This window comes from Bombina bombina, chromosome 1, assembly GCF_027579735.1.
Source record: "Bombina bombina isolate aBomBom1 chromosome 1, aBomBom1.pri, whole genome shotgun sequence".
NCBI lineage: Eukaryota > Metazoa > Chordata > Amphibia > Anura > Bombinatoridae > Bombina > Bombina bombina.
The window spans coordinates 1,475,187,811-1,475,205,901 of record NC_069499.1 but is presented as its reverse complement, the minus strand read 5'-3'; the positions used below and the strand labels follow the sequence as shown (position 1 = coordinate 1,475,205,901).

Sequence of the window (18,091 nt, the reverse complement as noted above, 5' to 3'; positions counted from 1 at the left end):
AGGCACCCTTGCCCCCAGTAACCGTGGAGATAATAGAGTCCAGGCCTGGACCAAATAAAATGTTTCCCTTAAAAGGGAGGGAAAGTAGTCTAGACTTAGAAGTCATGTTCGCAGACCAGGACTTCAGTCAGAGTGCCTGACGTGTCTGTACTGAGAAACCAGCTATATTAGCATTCAGGCGAATAATCTGCATGTTTGCATCACATATAAAAGAATTAGCAATTCTCAAAGCCTTAATTCTTTCCTGGATAACATCGAGGGGACCCTCCGCCTCTATCAATTCCACTAAGGAGTCGCACCAGTAGGTAACAGCCTAAATATCGCGTATGCTGAAACGTTTTCCTGAGAAAAGTTTCCATTTTCTTATCCATCGGATCTCTGAAAGACGAGCTATCCTCAAGAGGGATAGTAGTACGCTTAGCTAACGTGGAGATAGTACCATCCACCTTAGGGACGAAACCCCACAACTCTAGCTTAGTGTCCGGGACCGGGAACAATTTTTTAAAGGCAGACAAAGGAGAAAAGGAAGATCCAATTCTATCCCATTCGTTTTTAATAATATTCGCCATTTTTACATGTACAGGAAAAGTTAGTGGAGCTACACTATCCTTGTACACTCTGTCTATGCTAGGGATCAAAGGTTCATCAGGCAACTTGGCCTCTGGAACCTCTAGAGTAGACAGAACCTCCTTTAGAAGAAATCATAAGTGTTCAATTTTAAACCTAAAGGATGGCTCCTCTGCAGCCAGAGGCCTAGAGGTAGCAGACTCTGATCCAGAAATTTCACCCTCTGAAGACTCAGAGTGTGAGCCATCCTAAGATACCTGAAAAGCAGACAAATCAAGCAAATCACTGGATGTCCCTTGGACCGGATAGCTATGTTTAACCTTTCGCTTGCGCTTAGCAGGGCGAGGTAAAGCACTAAAGATCTCAGACACCTCCATCTTTAACTGTGCAGTAAAGTCAGAAGGTAAAAGGCTCCCTCCAGACGGAGGATCAGGCGTGCTATGGGAAGCTGTATGAGATAATGGAGATGATTGATGGGTAGGCACCTCGCGGGACGGTGAGTCCTCAGAGGTGGACGGCTCAGTCATACTAAAGAGGTTAACCTTCTTAGACAAAATAACCTTGTTTATGCATATGGAACATAGTGGAGTGGGTGGGCACACCAAGGCCTTCTCACAATATAGACAGGTATTACTATCAGGAATAGAGGGAGTACCCGAAAGCATATCGGGATCCTCCATAGCTTGTGCTAACAACAGTAGGATACAAATAAATTAACTTTTATTTTTCTCAAAAAATGGCACCTAAATACCCCCAATGACTGGGGCACTCACCACCTCCTAGACCCAGGCACCCAGAGAAGAAGCGACCTCTCTGACAGCTAGCTCGGTGAGGAAAGAGAAAACGAAAGTGTGACCACAGCTGATCATGTGGTGCGCAATGCAGGACTGCCCCTGCCATGAGAAAAAGCATGCCAATGCTATCAAGCTGTGCAGCGTTCAAAGTGAAAGTAAAATACCTGTATGTTCCGTTACCGCATAACAACAGTCTATGAGCCCAAAAATAAATCTCACATAAAGCAGCATAAATCAAAGAACACATTTGATTAATCCCCATTGTTCAAAAACCTCGCTCAGGAGATATTAACCCATGATTCTATAAAGATAAAAGGAATCACACTCTGTCCCTGTCTTCAGCAATTTCACATAAGTAAAAATTGTAACGATCTTACCAGAATCCGTGCTGTGGAACAGAAACACAGCCTCTCAAGTGTGACAGTCTTGTAGCATCGCTCCTGACATGGACTTGAGTGAAGAAAGCAGACAGTGAAACTCATCAACACTGGTTGCTTAAGGAGCTGTTAGCAGGCAGTCTGGATGGTTTCGCAGAAAAACTCTCCCTGCATCTCCAGACTCTAACTTTCGTCAATGCTCTCACTGAGAGGCTGACAAGACTACTTAAGTCTCCAGTTCCATAGCGAAAGGCATATATCCCTCCTGAGGAACAACTCCGAAATCTTCTGTCACTTCTCTGCCATCCTCCTCTGATGAAAGGCAAAGAATGACTGGGGAATAGGGGAGGTTGGAGAGGTATTTAAGCCTTTGGCTGGGGTGTCTTTGCCTCCTCCTGGTGGCCAGGTTCAGTATTTCCCAACAGTAAGGAATAATGTGGTGGACTCTCCTTGTATTAAGAAGAAAAAAGCATGTGATACGACTAGTGAGAGGAAAAGTGGAATTGGGATCAGACCCATCAGAGAATTTTGTCTTTCCTACATCTGGAAGTGCGAGCCGACACTGTGGGAGGCGGGTCAGCCGAGCAGCTCAGAAGTCTCAGCCTGCTCTTTTAGCACATGTGTCGGCTCTATACCACAAGTGAGTAGGAATTTGTTGTTTACCCTATCTTCTTTATTTCTCTGCCCTGGTGATATTGCGATAGGAGGTGCCTTTGTTTGTCAGATCTTAGCGTGTTGCACTTTCACAAGAAGGAATCCAATTCCGAAAAGAACTGAATGCTTGGATCGTCTGCCTTCTTCTGATCACTAATGATCTGAATGCACAAGCCAAGTACTAGTCCATAAACCAGTCTCCACCAATTTCTGCCACACGTCATATTCAGACACTTACTTAATCCTGCCACTATCTCTTCTAAAATGCTCTCACAAAACTCACAATAAAACTGCTAAGTTCACTTACGCTTCCTGCAGTGACTACTGCAACCAACTTTGCACTGGTCTTCCCAAAACCTGTTCCATTTTAGACTTCCATAAATACATCCACCTGACTCCACTTCCTCATTCACAGCTATTCACCATTTGCATCACTCAGTCAGTCCCTCCACTCAATTCATGATGACTCCCAAATACCTGATTTATTTCCGGCCAGAAAAATATTGTGTCCATCAACACCTGTCTATACAAAACAACATTTTTCATTTGGCCCTTTAATTTTTTTTTTCTGCTCGCTCAATAATTTCCCAGCAATTCCCTAAATCTGTAAGCACAAACCTATTACTGAGAACTTTGTATATGGTTGCAATCCACTCTAGACATTGATTCTGAAGATCTAAAATGTGTTATGTTAAGTTTCATGAAACCTCTGATAAATTAGCCAAATAAATCTAGAAAACAACTCTGTTTTTTGTTGTTTTTTATTTAAATTTGATTGTGTGTAATTTTAAACACATAAAGATTGCATAATTACTCACCCAAATGACTTTTGGACATTTTGTTATGTTACAATCGGAAATGGAATTTGATTCAGATGAGATTTATTTTCACTTGTTTATACAAAGTATTATATAATGGTAATGATGGAAACATCCTATTATCTTTGTTTAATTAACTACAGATGAAAAAAATTAAAAACTGTTAATTGCTTTTCAAATTCGTCACCTTTACTGTGATGCAGCCAGATGCCTACGGAAGTAACATAATTAGTTGAAAAAATTCCACCTGTGTGCAATTAAAGTGTCACATGATCTCAGATTAAATAAATCTGTTTCTGGAAGGTACCAGAGTATGTCAGGGAGAATATGTAAACAAACAACCACAAAGACAAAAGAGTCAAAGAGACCCCAAGGATAGGATAAACAATTTGTTCTTTGTTTTCTAGTTACTCCACAAAGCTGAGCTACTTTTATACAAGGTTCTTATGACACAGAAAGTATATGGCAAGAAGTTCTATGGTTTAAAGGGACACTAAACCCAATTTTCTTATTGCATGATTCAGATAGAGCATTCCTTTTTAAGCAACTTTCTAATTTACTCCTATTATCAATTTTTCTTTGTTCTCTTGCTGTCTTTATTTAAAAAGCAGAAATGTAAAGTATTAGAGCCGGCCCATTTTTGGTTCACAACTTGGTTTATGCTTGCTTATTGGTTTGCTAAATGTAGCCACCAATAAGCAAGCCCTATCCAGGGTGCTGAACCTAAAATGGGCTGGCTCCTAAGCTTTAAATTCCTGATTTTTTTTTAAAAAGATAGCAAGAGAACAAAGAAAAAATTATAGTTGGAGTAAATTAGAAAGTTGCATGCTCTATCTGAATCACAAAAGAAAAAAATTGGGTGTAATATCCCTTTAATGTCATAAATGCTAAATATTCCTTGTCACAATGGCAATACCATTATTATCATCATAATATATTTGTAGAGCGCCAACAGATTCCGCAGTCATCCTCAAAAATTGTTCAGGACAATCTGCTTCCTGTCTGCAAGAGACCTTGGGCTGATGAAGACGGGGTTCTCTCTCCTGTTCAGCTAGACCAAAGAATCCTAAACACATTGCTAAGGTTACTCGTTTATTTTAAATATAAAGAGCTGCATGTCCTCGAATAGAACAGACAGCACAGGCTTCATTCCAACTGACAATATTTGCCATGACTTAAGCGTTCCGGTTACCAACAGTGCCCAGTCAGCCTGAGACAGTCTAAGCATTTCTAACAATTTTGAGACCAATTTAAGCAGAGACTGTCACAGTTGTATTTGCTGTCAGATATGATTTTACAAGGCACGGGCGGTGTGAATACTTATGAAACACACAGCTGTCTGAAGCGTTTGATAAACAGATAGAAATAGAGCAGTGTCTTCTTTTCTTTCAAAATTTGTAGCTTATTCCCCTCTCATTTGAAGATAATTACCATAAAAATATGAATCGCCTAGATAAAGTAAGATGTCATGGACTCCAAATGATAATTTCTATAGGAATTATACTCACTAACCAACCAGGTGAATTTTAAGATGGTCTGGGGTCTAAAAGAGAATCTAGCATTGAAGAAGGAGAGACCTGGGTAACTATTTTGGGGTAATTCTGAATCACAAAGATTTCAGCACTGTTTCAAAATCCTTGGAGGTTGAACTTCAGCTCTACAAAGCGATGTATTAGCGAAGCGCTGTAAAGTGAAGCGCTGTAAAGTGAGGTATACCTGTATGAATATTTATACAATTCAAAGTAAATATAAAATAGTATGCAAATAATGACTTATAGAAAAATGATTTTTTTGTATAGTATTTATCTTTTTAACCAACCAGGTGAATTTTAAGATGGTCTGGGGTCTAAAAGAGAATCTAGCATTGAAGAAGGAGAGACCTGGGTAACTATTTTGGGGTAATTCTGAAAAACTGAAACTGATGCAGTAAATACAAGACTAAAGCAGCTTCAGGGGTGTGAAAGAGCTCAGCAATGAAATGGTTAGTTTACTGTCTGATTGAAAGATAAGAAAAAGCCATAAAGGTACTGTATGAATATTTAAACAATTCAAAGTAAATATAAAATAGTATGCAAATAATGACTTATAGAAAAATGATTTTTTGTATAGTATCTATCTTTTTAATAGGCTTTGAGAAGTCTTGCCATGTTCTGTAAAAATGATGTGTCACTAGGACAGATATTTTGATTTTCCCAGACAATCTTTGCTCAGAACCAGTTAATATAGTGTGAAATCACTCTATAATACTCCACTAAATACAGAGCAGAGTGTAATATTACTACCCCCGGGCTTCTAGACAGAGACACTAAGGTCTGCCACAGTTAAAGGGACACTGAACCCAAATTTTTTCTTTCATGATTCAGATAGAGCATGACATTTTAAGCAACTTTCTAATTTACTCCTACTATCAATTTTTCTTCGTTCTCTTGCTATCTTTATTTTAAAAGCAGGAGTGTAAATCTCAGCAGCCAGCCCATTTTTGGTTCAGCACCATGGAAAGCGCTTGCTTATTGGAGGCTACATTTACCTACCAATAAGCAAACATAACCCATGTTCTCAACCAAAAATGGGTCGGCTCCTATGCATCACATTCCTGCTTTTTAAATAAAAATAGCAAGAGAACGAAGAAAAATTGATAATAGGAGTAAATTAGAAAGTTGCTTAAAATTGCATGCTCTATCTCAATCATGAAAGAAAAAAAATGGGTTTAGTGTCCCTTTAATGGCTGCACATCTGTTTTTACTTAAGTCAGAAGGATGTGCTACTTTCCCTATAGTTTTGGTGCACAAGGCCATTAAATCTGATCCTTCAAGCTACATAACTTATGGACTTACCGATCCACAGAAGCAGAGCTGGCATTGTGGCTGATGGAGGCAGAATGGACAGTCCATTTACCATTTGGAAGTTCCCGGGTCTGGATGGTGTAATATCGTACAGGGGAAAGTCCATCACTGCCTGGCTCCCATGAAAGCAGCACGCTGCGGGATTTTACATTCTCCTGTGCAACTAGCGGCTTGCTGGGGGGCTGGGGGCGGTCTGTTAAAAAAATATATAATTATTATTTTGTATAAATGTATAATATTCTATCAGCTGTGTTGCTACTAGCTACAAAGCCCAGAATTCTCTATGTTTTAAGACACTTTCCTATTTACTTCCGTTACCAAATTTTGCTCACTTTCTGGGGAACAAAATTCTACCGAGCATGTGCAAAAGCTCACAGGGTATACGTATATTAGTCTTTGATTGGCTGATGTCACATGATACAGGGGCCGATGAGAGAAAAAATACAATTGTCAGAAAAAAATCTACTGTTTATTTGAAATTCAGAGTAGGTGTTAAATCACTGTCTTTTTATTATGCACTTGCTAATCATGCAATTATACTGCATTACGTGATCCTTTAACTGTGAAATTGCTTATTTGTCAATGTAAGTGAGTGCTCATGTGTCAGAGTTATTGTGAAAGTAAATGTTTCTCAGGGTATTAATGCAACTGTCACCTATTTTACAACTCATTTCAGAATGTATTATAGAAAACATCACAAAGGAGTGCTGTCTGGAGAACAGCCAAGTGAGGAGCCAATGAGTGTGAAAAAGAGTTGAGGTCTAGTGAGTTTGGTCTAGAGCCTTTTCTGTAAGTTAGTGAGGCTTTTGGGTAACAATGAGCTAAAAGCAAATTAATTTCACCCCAATCCCTATATTCTGATTTAAAAATACTGAGACTAGGAGAAAAAGGGGCAGGTGGAGTGATTTGGGAAATGGCTGGGTGGCACTGTGTTGTGGTAGGGAAGCCCAGGGGAGGGAGAAATAATAGTCCCAGGGTTAGCATTTGGTTGGTTTGTGGGCCATACTATGTTGTTCAGGGGCATACTCAGGGAAGACCATAGGAATGGTTGACCAATTCAGGGTATATATGGTTGGAGTTCATATGTGAAACAACAATATTGAATGACAACAGCAGAACTTTCCCAAACAATAACAAGACTGCAAAATATACTTGGGGACTTTCAAACTTTCAAACGATACAATAAATGTTTTCATCCACAATCTTTCATATCACCTTGGATTAAATCTCACTGGACCTCACTAAACGAAAACAAATTTCTTACTTTAAATACATTGATTGGATCCCGTTAAAATAGCTGATTAAATGCAGGATCAAGGTCTACAAAGAGTCCTGAATTTAAGGATCTTGCTTCAAATAAATGGACTCTAAAGTCAAAATTAAACTTTTATGATTTAGAAAGAGCATGCAGTTTTAAGAGACTTTCTAATTTACTCCCACAGTCTTTTTACATGCAATCTTTCTGATACACCTGCACCTACTGAGCATGTGTTCAGTGTAAACATATACTAGTTTGTAAGTGGCTGATGGCTGTCACATGATACAGAAGGCCAGCAAATGGGGAAAATACATTTGTCAGAATTTTTTTTATTGCTTATTTAAAATTCAGCATAAGTCCTATTACATTGTTTTTTTATTATATATTTGTACTGTATTTAATGGTTCTTTAACAGGATAAAGGTTGAACTTGATTGACCTAACTGTGATGTAAAAAAGGGTTCTTTAAAACTTTTTTTCCCATGACTCAGTACAATCCCCAAACAACATTAACTAGTTTTCTCTCATAGGATTTTCAAGGATAAACAATTTGAGCTTCTAAACATACAAATTCTGACCTCTCTTCTCGGTTGTCACAACCAATGCCTCGGCCGCCTCTCCCCAGCCCTTGCGTGTCTGAGCCGTGATGCGGAAGAGGTAGACAGATTCCTTTCTCAGCCCTGTAGCTGTATACTGCCGGACACTGGGGTTCAGCACCTCCACAGTGGCTGTATTAGCGTTTGTTGTATTAAGTCGGTGAGTGATTTGATATGCTGTGTGAGACAGATAAATAAAGCTTAGAACAGTTCTGCATTAACATTGGACACATTAGGATTAAAATCTGTTCTGCTAATAAATTAACAAATTAAAAATGATTTACAGAAGGGCAGCATTTCAAGCTCTCAAAATCATGAGGAATATTTGTAAAAAATGGCAATGAAAGTATTAAAGTTTGCACTACCTTCATACTTGGGTACCCTCATTATCATAAACACCCTTTTTGTTTTGTGTAACCAACATTTGAAAAAAGGAGTAGGGTGTAATTGCATGCTGTGCATGTTACAACCGCTGCGACTGGTTTAGAGAGTATATGGGGGAGACATACATGACGTCAGGGTGTTGATAAGTTCCCCAGAAGTAGCCTGAGACCATCTGGCCATATATATATTAATGAGTTAATAAGTTACACAATGACACAATCAAGTTAGTTGCAGTGTGAACTGTTTACACAAATGTGATGCACCAGAATCTGTGGTGGATACAGATATTGGCATGCCAGCAGGGGTGGTAGGGTAGTCATTAAAACAAAAGTTTGGGTTAAATGGTAGCAGCATTTTTAACCTCTTATCTGCAAGAAAAGTATTGCTTTGCAAGGATTTGCAGCTCTCTCTGACAAACAAGGTGTTTGATTCAATATGGAACAAATCTCCCTGATAATTTATCATCTAACAATACAACACAAAATACACAGTGAAACATACTTCACTTTTATTCATTTTTCTCACCCAAAATGATTCCATTGGGGTTGGCCGGCGGCTGCCAGATCAGGCGGACCGAGCTATTTTTCACTTCTGGAAAAAGAATCCCCACTGGGGGTCCAGGGACTAAAAATAAACAGAAATTATTAAATTATTTGTGCCTTCTGTAACGCCAAAAAGTTATTCATATCCAAACCTACCCCTCCACTCGCATCTGATGCAGGCTTGTACAACCTATGTTCTAGGGGCCACGCTGTGGCCGGTCAAAACATTTCTCTGGCTTTCACCTCCTCTAAACTAAGGGAAATATTCCAATCTGTGAGAAAAACTATTCAAAGGGGTTTTCAAATTTATGGCCATGTACATCCATTATAAAATCCAATTTTCTAATGATTTCTGATGGCTTTGCACTGAGAAAACCATCAGATACTTTACATTAAGAATCCTCGCCTCTTATCTGCTGCATGGCTGGGTAACACTTTACCTTTATAAAAAACACAATTGTTTCCTTGTTTAAAGGGACAATAAACTCAAAGTGTAATTCCTCATAAAGGGCTAGATTACGAGTAATGGGCTAATTGTTGCACGCAAGCAAAAGGTGGCTGTTTGCGTGTGTCGGAAGTAGCGCGTGTATTACAAGTAGAAAGTAAACACAATCGCTTGAGTGCAATTCAATTTAACATGCGTCTAGATAGAGTGACTTCAGAGCTCTGGTTAACGCCTTCACCCAAAAAGATGTATATTTTTATCGTGCAGTACTTTGCCTAACGTACTGCACAGCGTATATATATGTCTGAGATTCAGGAAGCTCAAGCAGTTTTGGCCGAGAGCTAGAGTTCCTGAGCTCCAGGCATATGCCCGCATATGTGCTCCAATTCCATATGAGGGTAGATGCCAGGTCGTTACAGACCTTGGAAGGTCCAGCAGCGGTGGGGAGAGGGAGGCTACATAAGTGGGATGACCCAAAATAAAAAAGAAAGAAAGAAAAGGAGAGGGAGGGATGGGGAACTCGGGGAGTTACACTACAAAAAACAGATGGGGGGTCCCTAACTAATGATCGCAGGAGGGGGGGGAAGGGGTGGACCACTACATTACAGAAAATAGAAAAACATTTTTAAAATGATAAAAAACTGTTTTTGTCTGCTAATTTTGAACATATATTTATGTGTGTGTGTGTATATATATATATATATATGTTTATATGTGTGTATATAAGCACATAAATACGTATGTATACACACATATATAAGTGCATTGGAGCCCTTTGCAGCCCTTTAATAAAGTATTTAACTGTGTATGTAATGTAAATATTTCACATTCTAATGTTCTGCACACAGGGGAATATGTACTAAGTATATATAGACATTCATTTATATATATATATGAATAAATAGAACTTAGTCTTTTATGTGAAGAACACTAGAATGTGAAATATTAATATTTCATGTCAGGTTAGCACACTTGAGAAAATGCGATCTTGTTTGCGCGCAAGAAAGGGTGTTTTTTTACTTCCAGTTAAAGTATATGGGGGAATACATTAACGCGTCATGATAGCCGAATTTCAGCTTTTTGCGAGCGTCGGGTTAATGCTCATGCGAAAACTTTTTACTTTCAACTTGAAATACGCACTCTACCCGACGCATGCAGAAAGCCTCTGTCTAGTGAAGCTAACGCGTGAGCGCAAGTACCACTCCACTCAAAATCTAGCCCAAAATGTTAATTACCCGTAGTTAATGAAAGTATAAAGCAATTTTTTTTTATTTATTTTGCCAAATTTTCCACTGCATCCTGCATGATTAATACTGCTAACCCTGCAAAATGCTACACAGTGATTGCTTGATCACTGCAGGAGTTCATGTATATCTGTCCCTGACTGTCTGAAAAAGAAGATAACATACTGAAAAGGTTTTTCAAGGTGTGTGTTCTTGGACTGCAGAGACTATCCAAATTTTGCCAACTAATCACATTTTTTTAAACATGTACAGTATTTTGCACTGCAGTGGTTAATTGCTGATATATACTGATATATACTTTACATATACACTATCCTGTTCTCCACTATAGCTAATTCACACTATCATCAGGCTTTCCATAAACTATAACCACTATCTTCCAATCAGCTTCACCTGCATTCCAACCTATCACCGCCTCCAATAGCTTCTTCCTACTCCCAGCCAATCCCAGCATTAGCTTCACATACACTCATTAATCCAAAATCATTATTTTTATTTGAAATTCTAAACACATTTATTGCTCCTCTGGTTTCTATATATTTACATTTATGTATAATTAAATTACTTACAGCCAGAGTTAATAGACTGGAACCAGGCAGTATCAATATGTGAGACAGCACGGTATACAGAGATTGATTCATATTTTAGTTTAATAATCACACATAAAATAATACAATAAAAATGAATTGAAAAGCGCAAACAACGTTATGAGAGTCCCAATATATTACAGCAGAGCTCGTGAATATTGAGAATATTTTAGGATAACGGTAACATGCATGTTTATCCTGTAATGCTGGCAGCAGTAAAACCAGTAATAAAGTGACTTCCTAGGATTATGCTCGTCTATGAGCTGACAGTTTGAATTCTGTAGCAGGAAATGGTTAACCATTGGCATTATGAGACTACTGACATATCCCACAAATTGAGATAATCTGTACTGAATTGTAACAATCGTATTCATTATCTCACGGTGTAAACAAAAATAGCGTATTTCATTACTACCATATATGCGTCTCTTTTACCAGCACTTAAAGGGACAGTCAACGCTAAAATTGTTATTCTTTAAAAAGATAATGCCTTTAATATTCATTCCCCAGCTTTGCACAACCAACATTGTTATATTAAAGGGACAGTCTACACAAGAATTTTTATTGTTTTAAAAGATAGATAATCGGTTTATTACCCATTCCCCAGTTTTGCATAACCAACACAGTTATATTTATATACTTTTTACCTCTGTGATTACCTTGTATCTAAGCCTCTGCAAACTGCCCCTTTATCTCAGTTCTTTTGACAGACTTGCAGTTTAGCCAATCAGTGCCTGCTCCCAGATAACTTCACGTGCACAAGCACAGTGTTATCTATATGAAATACATGAACTAACACCCTCTAGTGGTGAAAAACTGTTAAAATGCATTCTGAAAAGAGGTGGTCTTCAAGGTCTAAGAAATTAGCATATGAACCTCCTAGGTTAAGCTTTCAACTAAGAATACCAAGAGAACAAAGCAAAAGTGTTGATAAAAGTAAATTGGAAAATTGTTTAAAATTACATGCTCTATCTGAATCATGAAAGTTTATTTTGGCCTAGACTGTCCCTTTAATACACTTTATAACATTTAAACCTCTAAATCTCTGCCTGTTTCTAAGTCACTATAGACATTCTCTTAACCACATGCTTTTTTATTTGCTTTTCACAACAGGAGACTGCTAGTTCATGTGGGCCATATGGATAACATTGTGCTCACGCCTGTGGGTTCTGCACAACACAGCTAAAATGCAAGTCAATAGATAACAAATAAAAAAGTTGCATTATTTAATTTATATAGGATTTTATTTGTAATTTAATATTTCAGTCTATTATAAAAGCTTGCAAATATTGAGGTCTGATAAACTTCATCCTATAGTGTAGGTTGCATACAGTCCCCCAGCCATAATGACATAATGATCTAGTGTTGTGTAAACTGCTAATTACATCACCAAAGATAAGCACCACTTAATAAATCCCTGTTATTTATCTAATTGTTCAGATGTCTATGTATTGTTTAATCTGTTCACCTTATCTCATTATCTCTTAATAAATCGTTATTTCCTACCTAAATGAGTGAGTGATTCTGGCCAATTATCCTATCTCACAATTCAGACACAAGTCTTTACCTGTTATTGGTCGCTTGTGAAACACGTTACATAGTATTGATATCCTCACATTGTGCAATCTTTACCAGCAAACAGGGATCAGTGATAAATGCACACAAGCACCACATGTGTAAGAATTCTACTCCTACTCATTGCCTAGGAGGCCAAAGCACAATTTTTACTTAAAAACAAGAGATGCTTACTGTCCCTTAAGTGTCCACGTTTAATCAGATTGCAGGAGACAGTGCCACGTTATATCTAAATCTTAACTTCTATGTATCCTGACACTTGGATTTCTTCCGCTGTACTTAGCTTCAGTTATGTGTGTTTAGTGGTGATTGAAGTTCATGCCAATAATATTTTGTAAAGATTTGAATCATCTACAGTTTTCAATAAAAATAACGTTGAATCAAAAATATTATATAGACTAAAAATATTAATCAGTATATACTCTTAAAGGGACAATCAAGTCCAAAATAAACTTTCATGATTCAAATAGGGAATGCAATTTTAAACAACTTTCCAATTTACTTTTATCACCAATTTTGCTTTGATCTTTTGGTATTCTTAGTTGAAAGCTAAACCTAGGTAGGCTCAAATGCAAATTTCTTAGACCTTGAAGGCCACCTCTTATCTGAATGCATGTGTCATATAGAAAACATTGTGCTCACGCACCTGAAGTTACCTAGGAGTCAGCACTGGTTGGCTAAAATGTAAGTCTGTCAAAAGAACTGAAATAAGGGGGCCGTTTGCAGACGCTTAGATACAAGGTAATAACAGAGGTAAAAAAGTGTATTATTATAACTGTGTTGGTTATGCAAAACTGGGGAATGGGTAATAAAGGGATTATCTATGTCTTTAAACAACAACAATTCTGGTGTTGACTGTCCCTTTAATCTGATACTTGTCTCTAACTAGACAAAACGCTACTCTCGGTCATGAGCCTGCTTGATGATTTGCCAAATTCTTTTACCTCTTATTTTTGCATTATACCTCAAACTTGTTTTAACATTAGCACTCTCTGTTCTAGGGAACAAAGGTTAATACTTTAGTAACTTTTTGCCCTGACAAAAGAAGATAACCAAAACAAAGATAGTTCTTCATTTTTTTTGTTTCTGATAACTTCTACTTCATATATTATTCAATTTATGTATTTTTTCTTAGAATATTTACAATGTTTCTATCATTCTTGTGGTTTCAACTGTCTGTCAATCTATTTAGAGCTTTTTACTGTTGTCTGTCTCTCTTATGTTCATCATCAGCGCTGCGGAATCTGTTGGCGCTCTACAAATAACCGATAATAATAATAATCATATTCTATTGTCTATCTCTTTGTTAGTGACTCTTACCATCATCCAGGGTCCTCTGCAATATGGCGGGTGAGCTGGCAACCCCATCGCCAATCCTTGTAAATGCCAAAACCTGGATCTCAAACAGCACATACTTGCCCAGGCCAGTTATCTGTGCACTACGAGATGAATTACCTTCCACCAGCCAGACATGAGCAGGTCCATCGGAGTCCTTTGCTTTGTAGAGGACCTGAAAGGTATGAAGTTACTCACTGGCCAAAGAGCCAAGCTACTGGTAACACAAATGTTTTATATCTCTGCCTAGAACTAGCATACTTTGTATTATGTACCCTTTTACAATGCCCTTATAAAACTAAAAGTCCACTATGTCTTTTCTATAGCAGTACTCTTTTTTCACCCAAACACATAGCAGTATGTAAGATTAGGAAAACCATAGAAGTGGCACATCCCAGAATAATTTGCTACATTAACTTTGCCTACCTTGTATCCCAAGATAAGTCCATTGCGTTCCGACTCTGGGATCTCACTCCAACGCACAAGTATGCTGCTGGATGTTGTGGCCAAAGCAGATACATTGGTGGGACCGGAGGAGGGGACTGAAAAATGGAAATAAGAAGTTGAAGCAAGCAACATGAGGATATTCAGGATTTACCTATCAAATACTTTTCAGGGACTTACTATTTCTCTTATTACCTGATTCACGTGTTCTAGCCAAGACAACGGGGCTCCATGGCCCGGCCCCGATTGCATTAAAAGCTTGAATTTGAACTCCATATTCAGTCCACTCCTCCAAATCTTCAATGGTGTACTGCCTTTCAATGCGGTCATGTATTACATGGGTGAGAGACTTTACTCTCCCATCAGATCGTGTGTACCGGATCTTGTAACCCACTGAATCTGGATTCCCATTGTACTCCAGCTCTGGAAGAGGCTGTGGAAACATGTCAGGGAGAAAGGTACATGATAAAGTCGTCCTTTTAAATCTAGCAACACACCATTCCATAATGTCCACACATAGGTACTCACCACCCAGCGCACCCACAAACTTGTCTGACTGGCTGTCCGCAGGGTTACGTTGGCTGGGAACATGTCTGGTGGGGCCTGCAAGGTCTGAATCCTCCTGGAAGGTTGACTAGGTGGGCTGGTGCCAACAATATTCACTTGTCGCATTCGGAAACTGGGAGGAAGTAATACATTTTTGTTATTCAAAATGGTATAAGCAAAGTTGTAGTGCACTTAGAGTCACAAAGATCATTTTCATCAGTACTGCCTAGAGGTTATACGCAAAGGCTGCATATAGATCTCCAAAGTAAAGTGTTAGGCAACCCCTAACATTACTGTTGCACCCCAATTCTCAAACGTGTCAATAGTCATGACTTTGTTATCCATTTTCACATATCCTATTCCTTTATTCTTGATGTAGCTTTGTGGCAATTTTTTGTAGCATCCCATTTTTAAGGTCTAGTTCACCCCTGCAGAGCACATTTTAAGGTTTGGGGATAAAGACTGGAAAATCTTGCTTTCACTTATGCGTTCTTTGGATTAAATTTTTTCAACTTCCCCATGCCATTTCTGCCTACCTGTAGAAGGTATAAGGGTTCAGCGCTGGCACCACCAAAGATCTTGCGTCAGGCTCACTTGCCAGCTGGTGAATAAGGATCCAGTCTTCTGATTCTCCAGGATTTCCAACCTATAACAGGTAAAGAGAAAAATTATTCTTACATGTGTTATGAGTAATGTAGGGCAATATGAACTGCTGGAAATTAATAAAAGTAATTTGAGATAATGGTATTCACCAATGACACAAAATATTGATGTTTCTGATGCTGAATTTATAAAGTTGGAGGAGACAATCCAGTAGTCTTGCAATATCACTGGGTTTCAATCTATGTGGCCAACAATCCGACTGCTCCAAAATGTTGCCATTTGGGGATTCCACATTGTGACCATTGATATTTTTGATTACAAAGTCATGAGTACTGGATACCCTTAGCCTTGATCACAGTTAGAAATATCAAGATGCTTATTTGACACAGACTATATAAAAGGCGGAGTGATAGCATCAGGATATGCGGTAACTAAAGGGTCCAAGGAAAGAAGGACATCCACTTGCTCAGAAGGAATATTAATCGTCACATTAACCCGTTGACTGCAAGACAGGAGAGCAACACATTATGCAGTCCGGCATTTTTCCCTGCCAGTGAAAGGGTTAAACATGACAATAATGTATAGAGTTCCCATATTGAAATCTGTGAATGCCAGAGAAGCTTTCCATATACACAATCCCAATAACACAGTGTGCAACAAGATAATATTACCCTATCTATTCTTCTTTTCATCAGCTTGACAGATTCACTGACTACTCTACCAGCATCTGCTGCCTACTCTACCATTCATAACATTCTATGTCGAACCACAAATTGTATGTCAACATTTTTGAGTGGTGAGTTTGTCAGCCTTAAAAAATTTTTCTTTGTTCTCGTGCAACCTTTATTTAAAAAGCAGGAATATGATGCATAGGAGCCGGCCCATTTTATGCTTACTTATTGGTGGCTAAATGTCAGCCATCAATAAGCAAGCGCTATCCATGGTGCTGAATCTAAAATGGGCTGGCTACTAATATTTACATTCCTGCTTTTTAAATAAAGATAGCAAGAAAAAATGATAATAGGAGTAATATAGAAAGTTGCTTAAAATTTGAAAAAATCTGAATCATGAAAGAAAAAAATGTGGGTTTAGTATCCCTTTAAGGGAGGTTCAGACACTACAACATTCCTGGCACACTGCAGAGCTGAGGAATTATGAGGTTATTAGGAGGATTCAGTACTGAAACCGAGAATATTCTGAATGTAGTATTTCAGTAAATTTGTTTAACTCATTTATTAATGCTGCAGCTGATGAGAAAATTTTGTGGCAGTTGCTACAGGAAATGATGTCAACTCCTATCAGTCTCACCTGGGCTTCTACTTGCCACCTAGAAATCGACGTTTTTCCATCATACCCAGGCCGGAACTGTAGAGTAACAGAGCGAGGTCCAATATTACTGATCCCTAAGTTGGTGGGGGCTCCGGGGAGTTCTGTAGGCAAGAAAGCAAGGATAAAATGTAACAGCGAAACTCTTGGAAGTAAGAAGTATGAGCATCATGTTTAACAAGATATAATAGTAAAGGCTACTGACCGGGAGGTACACCTGATGAGATGGTTGAAGAAGACACGGCTCCCTGTCCTTTGGAGGTCATGCCAGCCACCCGTATAGTGTAGGTGGTAAGAGAGGTCAGGCCAGTCACTCGATACTCCAAAGTCAAGTTGGGCAAGTAGTGAGTGACCCGGGTATTGGTTTGGTTGAATTCTTCCCAGGATATTTTATACCCTGCAACAGAAAGGAAGTTTGAATCATAGAAAGTAACATTTGAAGGTTTCTTTAATAAAGTTATGGAAATGTGAGTACTTGGTTCCAGCTAGCTAACTTATGCTCACCAGTCAGGATGCCATTCTTCTCTGTGGGCTCCTGCCAGGTCACTCTCAGAGAGGTATCCAGAATGTCATCGAAGCTGAGATGACCAACAGGACCAGGCACTTCAAAAAAAAAGTTACTAATTAACACCTAGCTTTCAAAAAACAAATCTCTGGGCAGCAATGAATCGAAGTGTAAAAAAACTGAATTCATGTAACATTTAAAGCATTTTATTATTGCACACATGCTTGAGAGTAACTATGTGTTTATTTCCCCTCAATAGGGGTCATGTTCCACAGCCACAATGCATTGCTCCTTCAGATCAAGGACATAGGCGGTGAGCCAATCAGGATGAACAATTAACCCATACCTACCAATAAATCATATCCTGCTCAGGACTGGCTTAGCAGTGTACCTTTTGTGAGGGTTTAATTATGTATTTAACCCCTTTGTAGGGGTTAAAGGGTTATGAAACCCATTTTTAGATAGAACATCCAATTTTAAACAACTTTACAATTTACTTCTAGCTATGCTTTTTAACAAAGGATGCAAAAAGAACAAAGTAAAATAGTTAATAAAAGTAAATTATCTATTTAAATATGTATTTTTTTCCATGGCATTATTGTTGTGAAATATTTGTTTTCAGAAAATTTTAAGTTTGTAGCAATATTTA

General features: G+C 38.3%; 1 protein-coding gene across 1 annotated transcript in view; it reads right to left on the bottom strand.

The window, feature by feature from the left end:
* The window catches only part of SDK2 (sidekick cell adhesion molecule 2), a 476,461-nt gene that overhangs the window by 76,286 nt on the left and 382,084 nt on the right, over positions 1-18,091 (bottom strand). Inside the window, exons 21-31 of the mRNA XM_053721253.1 lie at positions 17,442-17,540; positions 17,143-17,334; positions 16,920-17,041; positions 15,545-15,654; positions 14,991-15,141; positions 14,658-14,895; positions 14,445-14,560; positions 14,004-14,193; positions 8,816-8,914; positions 7,889-8,083; positions 6,045-6,246 (exon numbers count right to left, since the gene is read on the bottom strand). Coding sequence (XP_053577228.1) covers positions 6,045-6,246; positions 7,889-8,083; positions 8,816-8,914; positions 14,004-14,193; positions 14,445-14,560; positions 14,658-14,895; positions 14,991-15,141; positions 15,545-15,654; positions 16,920-17,041; positions 17,143-17,334; positions 17,442-17,540 — 1,714 coding nt within the window. The remainder of the gene's footprint in view (positions 1-6,044; positions 6,247-7,888; positions 8,084-8,815; positions 8,915-14,003; positions 14,194-14,444; positions 14,561-14,657; positions 14,896-14,990; positions 15,142-15,544; positions 15,655-16,919; positions 17,042-17,142; positions 17,335-17,441; positions 17,541-18,091) is intronic.